At 36.9% G+C, this 7263-nt stretch overlaps 1 protein-coding gene across 1 annotated transcript; it reads left to right on the top strand.

Moving 5' to 3' along the window:
• Nucleotides 1-631: 631 nt before the first annotated feature.
• Nucleotides 632-4793, top strand: pax1a (paired box 1a). The gene is made up of 5 exons (XM_039651057.2): nt 632-892; nt 1248-1877; nt 2849-2982; nt 3255-3465; nt 4273-4793. The coding sequence occupies exons 1-5, from the start codon at nt 889-891 to the stop codon at nt 4356-4358; spliced, it is 1065 nt and encodes a 354-aa protein (XP_039506991.1). The 5' UTR covers nt 632-888; the 3' UTR covers nt 4359-4793.
• The last annotated feature ends 2470 nt before the right edge of the window (nt 4794-7263 follow it).

Here is a 7263-nt window from a genome sequence, read left to right as displayed (position 1 = left end):
TAAGTATTTTTATGTGTGCATTTACATATTTTCTTTCTGCCTCATGCCAATGGTGCATTTCCATTATTTATCCACCAAATAATTTTGCATAGGCCTATTTGTTTAGCCTACGCGTCAGCGTAGTCTATTTAATTATTTAGGCTAGGCCTGCTATCCATAAAATCTTCTTTGCTTAAATAAAATGTACAAGTGACAGCACAGCAAACTGGGTCCTGTGCCCAATGGCTGGTTGGTTTAGATATTCATGATGATACAGAGCGCGGAACATGGATTTAAAGTTCATGGTTTTAGCGACACATGGATTAGAAATCAAGCTTTCACTGTTGCACGGATTGGCAAAGGCGCATTCAAGTTATTTTTGACTGAAAGTGTAGAATATATCTCGGAACATGGGCGCGTAAACATCTTTTCTGTTGTAGCTAAACCTCTTAGAATCACCCCTTTGCTTTTTCAACTGCTCAATTTATTAATGTTGGAAATATGTTTAAACGAAGCGTTTCTCTTTCCTTTTAATCTGAAATGATATATCTGAAATGGTTAAACTGCATACAGGATGCTATTTACGCGCACACACGCAGCCTATCCGCAGACTTCTGGACCAATGAAATCAACCCATCGCTCTCCGCGTAACCAGTTAGATTGACGTGGAGGACGCGTCAAATTAACTCCAGCAAACTTCACCCTGCGGGATCAGACAAATCCCTCTTTAACGGGAGAGGATCACTCGTATCCCATTCTGCCCTAGACGAGTTTGGCATGTAGAAGTTTTGCAGCCGGAATAGACAAAAGTTTGTCGAAGTCTTCTGAACATCTCCACACAGCAACCGTATGCAGGAGCGTTCAGCCATTGAAGGAAAACTGCTTTAAAGACACGCATCGCAAGATCAAATGGGTGAGATCTCGTTCACTTGTGCATGCTTCATGAGAGATGCTTTATTGAGACCAGAAATAACCGTGACTTTGAGCCTCAAACTGAATGGTACAATGTTTGCTTTAGTTATGAGCATTAAACAAAACCACTATGCGCTATACATTCTCATATATAGCGCCCAGTAATAATAGCCTATGAATTATCTCTACTGACAATTTCAAGTGTTAAATTTTTTTTTGGTATTTAAGAGAATGCAGAAAGAGAATGAAGATCGCCATTTTAATGAACAAATCTTTGATGTCCTCAGGACATGTGTCCTCAATAATGATGTGCTTTTACGACATTCATTCGTTTCAATGTCTTTTGTTTCTTACAGATCAAAACTACGGGGAGGTGAACCAGCTGGGGGGAGTTTTTGTCAATGGACGTCCTTTGCCCAATGCAATAAGATTACGAATAGTGGAGTTAGCCCAGCTTGGCATCCGACCCTGTGACATAAGCAGACAGCTTCGGGTCTCCCATGGGTGTGTGAGTAAAATTCTAGCGAGATACAACGAAACTGGGTCCATTTTGCCCGGCGCAATCGGTGGCAGCAAACCTCGAGTAACAACGCCCAATGTAGTAAAAAACATACGGGACTACAAACAGGGAGACCCGGGAATTTTTGCATGGGAGATCCGGGACCGTCTTCTCGCGGACGGAGTATGTGATAAGTACAACGTTCCTTCGGTCAGCTCCATCAGTCGGATATTAAGGAACAAGATTGGAAACCTCTCCCAACCTAACCAATATGAAAATGGCAAACAAGGACCACCGCAGTCCGGCCTCTCCTATAACCATATATACCCGTATTCATACCCCAGTGCAATGTCTCCTTCCGGGACCAAAATGAGCAATCCTCCCGGTGTCCCTGTCACGGGTGGGCATGTAAGCATTCCTCGTGGTTGGCCTTCAGCTCACACGGTCAGCAATATATTGGGTATTCGTGCTTTCATGGATCCTACAGGTGAGACTTATTCAATTGTTTTAGACAACAAATCTTACTTGTAGCCTACATCACGGTTACAGGCCTCGGCCTCACTATAACTTGATTTGTGGTACATCTACTCATAGCAAACTGAGAAGGCCTATGTAATAATATGATTTAAAGAATATGAGTGGTATAACTTGTTGAAATACCTGAAATTTAGAAAAAGGAGTCATTAATGCATATGTTGACACAAATCCGTATAACATACGGAGTAGGCCTTCAGGTTTTCGGTATTGTAAAAAGTTGTGACCTGCTCATAAATGCTTATAGCTACTTATAAAAATGCCGTATTATAGCAAAATGTCTTTGTTATAATATAATAAAGAGGCTTAAAGCGTGATACGCATTTATTCGTTATATTGGACAAATGAATTTATCGAATAAATGCTTATCAAGCATTAATCCCCCAATGGTATTTTGTTATAATATGCATTAAAACATGCTGTTGAAAGTACCGTATTAGAAAACATGTTATATATTATTATAAATGTGAAATATTGTAAGCAAAAAGGAAGTTATTATTATATATTTATTCGAAATCCATTCAAGCAAATATGTATGCAGAATTTTCGCTGAACATATCCATGTAAATATATGATGCAAATTTGTGTCGAGTTGTATTTAAAATATCGTTTCAAATCATTAAATTTCAAGCCAAAGAAAAACAGCCTAACGCTGTCAGTTAATTCGGTAACACTTTAAGGTGTCATTGTCACAGTGTAGGTAATTATATGAATAGCCTAATATTACTACGCGTGCTTGCTATAGGGTTAGGAATTTTAGTTGCATATGATTATGCATAATTTTGTAGCCTACAACTGTAAAAATTAAGTGTTACCGTTCATTTCATTAGTAATTCTTTATTCAGCTGTATGCAATTCTGATTTGGTTTGTTGCAAAGCAAAGTAAAAACAGAAAGTTACAATAATTTAAATAATTTTTCCTAGCTATTGCTAGCGCTGAAGGATACGCACCAAAAATGGAGGACTGGAGTAGTGTCAACAGAGCGACATTTCCCTCCGCTCATGCAGTCAATGGAATAGACAAATCAGCTATTGATGCAGACATAAAATACCCTCAGGTACCGTAGCAATTACACTTGTGTTTTATTGTTTGAGGTGGAAGTTCTGTTCCAAAAATAATTTGGATGTTACATTTCATTCTACCCATGTAGGCTAATTATTTTTTTACACACTTTGTTAGTAATATTAATATCGCACGTATTTATATGTAAAACACAGCCTAACAAACAGCGTTACCTTATTATGTATTATTTTGTATAGTATTTGTCTGCTTCTCTCCTCTTTGTCTGCTTGCTCTGTTAATGTCCTTGTTTTTCCCCTGTTACTCCAGCCTTCGTCGACTTTGTCTAGCTATGTGCCAGCGTGCGCATACTCTCCCTCCAACCAGTACGGCGTGTACACTGGTCCAGCTGGCAGTTATGTGAGCCCAGGGCATCACTGGCAGGCCCAGGGCACAAGTCTATCACATCCTGGCGGTGGCGTAGCGATGCACCCGAGTGACATCCATTCTTCTATGGCGTTCAAACATGCGGTGCGAGATGGTATGCACGATCATTGATATCAGTTAAATTTTAACGGCACTTTAGGAATGATAGACCGAAGGTTTTATGGTCATGCATTTAAACACAATATGTTGACAATTACAGGTGTTGCCAACTTTAAGATATCGATACACCTATTTAGTATCCGTGGATAGATCTACTACTAGACTTTTACTGTTATTACATAGTAATTACAAGAAACAACACTTGGAGGAAAATAAAAAGAACATTCTGGTTCAGCTCTCATATAGAACTAAGTCTGCCAGTGTTCTCAACCAAATCATCAGGCATGCACATAAAATGTCGTATGGGAATGAGGTCATGCGGGGTAAACTGGTGAGCATTACAGTATGATCTCAGTTGGGGCCTATGCTCACCAGCAATAATACACTATTGGGCACATTAATAGGCCCATATGAATCATTTCTACTATTGATTAATGTTGTTTACTCCTTTTTGCGCATTAGCTGACTTTAACGTATACAGGCCAATTTTGATCGTATCTTTAAAAAAATAATTGAATAAATTATACTAAATGTTATGAAATACACGGTCTGGAGCAGCATAGGACAAAAGATCAGTATTTTTTATTTATTTATTAATTTTTAATACAAATGTCAGAGAAATGTGAACAGAGTGGCCTATTTTAGAGAATCGAATAATTTAGAACAAGCACGTCCCGGTGGCCCGATCCCGTATTACACGTGACGTTAAACGTAAAAACAAAAAGACAATGACTTTATTGGATGTGAGGGGAGTTACGACTTGTTTTCTCTCTAAATATGTCCTTGTGTTTGTCCTCCACAGGAGACAGAAAACCTCCGAGTCCCCTAAGTAAGCAGCAGCACTTGAGCAGTATACACGGACTCAGTCTTTCTACCTCATCCTCGTAACAGCGCTGAGACAGCAGCTTACAAATCATTCCCATTTCAAGAAAGCAAACTGTAAGTTCAACCACTGCACATCCCTCGACGGTGATGTCCATGTTCAGCGCGCTCTGGGAATACGAACTTTGTAAAGCCGAATGAATGTATACGACTTTGTTCTGTACTGTAACTATAACTGTCTCCATGCAGGATTGCGGTTTTTGGTGGTTGGTCCTGTAACCAGTAGCCATACTGGTTTTGTCTATGCCATGCAAAATACGATTTGTCATCCTAAAGCATCCTAAAAAATAATGAAAATGCATTACTTAAACGTGTACATTAAATAACCCTTATGTGAACAAAGTAATAAATTGTTAATGTAAATATGAAGAAAGCTTTAGTTATATATTTTTTATAAATTCACTTGTAAATATGCTAAATAAAGGTATTGCATAAAACGAAGTCACAATCGTTGTCTTTTATGAGAACCTGATCTCACTTCCATTCTCGCCAAGGTATACGGAACTTTTACAAATGTTTTTCCTCTGCTCATTCTGCCTTGGTTTTCAGTCTATTTACGTTCACTGTAAAGCTTGCAGCATTTTTTTTTATGAAGAGAATGTTTCATGCAACAGGCTCTGCACGCAGGGAGTGATAAGACATTCTGCTGTTTTCTCATGTGCGCTACTGGGCGTAATGGTGCTTGTCCGCATTTGGCGCCTCCAGTGATGCTATCTGTGTTGATGCTGGATCACTGCCACACAGTGCAAATATATAGCTATCTTATTAAGTAATAAGCACATAAATAATTCGGCCTAGCATATGACCCTCGATTGGACAGGTTAACTATAACGGGTTTACCTCCATTTTGTTTAAAGCGTTTCCGATGACATTGTTGATGGGTTCTTTGTTTGCAATCTTATGGAAGATATGCCAGCTCAGCATAACAGATACGGATCGAGTAACGTGCACATGTAAAAACCGTTTGAATAATGTTCGACACTATGAGGATGATGATGATATCTGTTACTATTAGGCTATACTTCCAATTATTTCTTGCTGTCACCATGTAGGACAATTGTAAAAATTGATTCCATGTCCATTCCATTCCATTTGTAACGAACAGATATTGTTTCGGACAACTGTGTGGCGTATAAATGAACTTCTGTGGGACTGTCTGGAGCATTTTCAGTGACTTAAACGTGGTCATTTTTTTATTTTTCTTATTTTTCTTATTTTTCTTTGACACCCATATTGCACACGTGTTCTAATTTCTGCCTCCATCATTGAGAGTAAATCGGCGAATTTTTATTTTTAAGTGCAGCTTACACCTTACTACTCAAAATAGCTGACCCTGGAAACGTGCACATCGAACCACGGATTCATTTGTGAAAATAAAACTGTATGATAAAAATAGCCTACATTATCTCCACATTTTAGTTAATAAATTGGGAATTAAATATAGAGAAAATAACTTCTCCAGACAGATCAGTTATTAATATTTAAACAAGCAAACCGTTGTAGATCATTCACAATGACAAGCAACTGACATGTTTTCCTGCATGGATAATTCATAGAAAAGGAACAAACCCTACAGCCTGGCACGAATCAGGAACTAAGATAAATTATTATCGGGAATATTTTACACTAGGATCGGGAAACGGTGCGCTGGCCGGTCGGTGTGATATTCGTTCGTTTGAAGCTTATTAATTTATACAGCATTTTTTTTTAAAACATGATGTTAAAATTACTGGAGAAATAAACATCTATTACTTTGCCATTTTTTATTTTTTCTATTTTTTTTTAATATAAATTAAAATAAAGCGTGTCAAATACAGGTAGGCTATATTGTAAGAAAGGCAATATTTTGCACTTGTCCAAAACATTGTCCAGACAAAATAGTGAGAAATAAAATGTTTGAATTTTGATTAAAATAGCCGTCTTAAGGTATTAAAACATCTTTTAATATTAATAATTGCACAGATAATGTTTGTTCAAACATATTCAGGAACACGTCATATAATCTTTCCTAAAACATCGAATATTCTTCTGTGACAAAGTCAATCACAACGAAATGAAAGTCAACAACAATTCACGATTTTATTCACTGGTAATAACGTTAACATAACTATACTACTACTACTAATAACAATAATTAAACTACTAGGCGGACATTATTAAAAAATGACAAATTATCCAAATGTTTATTTTATAATGGAGGAGCCAGTACTGCAATGCCAATATTGATATATGTTAATGTTTGATGGTGACTGTTGGTCAATGTGGAACATACTCATACAAGCTTGTGAAATGTGGATTTTAGTTCTGCTCTGTAAAAACGAAAAAGAAAAAAAATGGAACAAATATTAACTGAATAAAGGTATAAGTTAATCGGTGTCAATGATAGATGCCTTTCGTAAAAAGTGAAATTTATAAATATATCTTTTTCATCTTCAAAATAACTGTTGAAATATTAGCTCATAATTGAAAGTTCTTTCGTGTTCATTTCTCGGCTTTCTGTTGCTTTAATCGAAAGTGAATTAATTAGGTAATAATGTAGACTCCGACTGACTTCATTACGGAAAGATCTCTGACATGTCCTTCATAGAGAGCCTATCAATGCATGTACTGTTCTTTCCTGCAATTTTGGAACTTAAAGTTGTCAATGACATCATATTCATAGACTTTTACTTAGCAACCTCTAAGCAAAACTCTTTGCTTATAGTAACAAGCAAACATTTAAGCTCTTTTTCTTTATATGCTTTGGCCATTAAGGTGTTTTTATTGCTTTTCGATAAAAGCAGTTAGGGAAAACAAATAGAAGGTAAAAACTAACGCTTTATGAATAAATAAATTGTAATGTTTTTTATGATGCAAAGTGAGCTATTTTACAATAATGTAGCCTACACTGCAAATTCATGACCATAATATA

Source organism: Pimephales promelas, chromosome 15 (genome assembly GCF_988280905.1).
Source record: "Pimephales promelas chromosome 15, fPimPro1.hap1.1, whole genome shotgun sequence".
Lineage (NCBI taxonomy): Eukaryota > Metazoa > Chordata > Actinopteri > Cypriniformes > Leuciscidae > Pimephales > Pimephales promelas.
This window is presented reverse-complemented; position numbering and strand designations above follow the sequence as displayed.

Bases quoted from the DNA above. Each gene is read 5' to 3' on its own strand.
- pax1a (XM_039651057.2), top strand. The intron at 1,878-2,848 runs GTGAGACTTATT...AATTTTTCCTAG, and splicing joins TGCTTTCATGGATCCTACAG to CTATTGCTAGCGCTGAAGGA. The intron at 3,466-4,272 runs GTATGCACGATC...TGTCCTCCACAG, and splicing joins CAAACATGCGGTGCGAGATG to GAGACAGAAAACCTCCGAGT.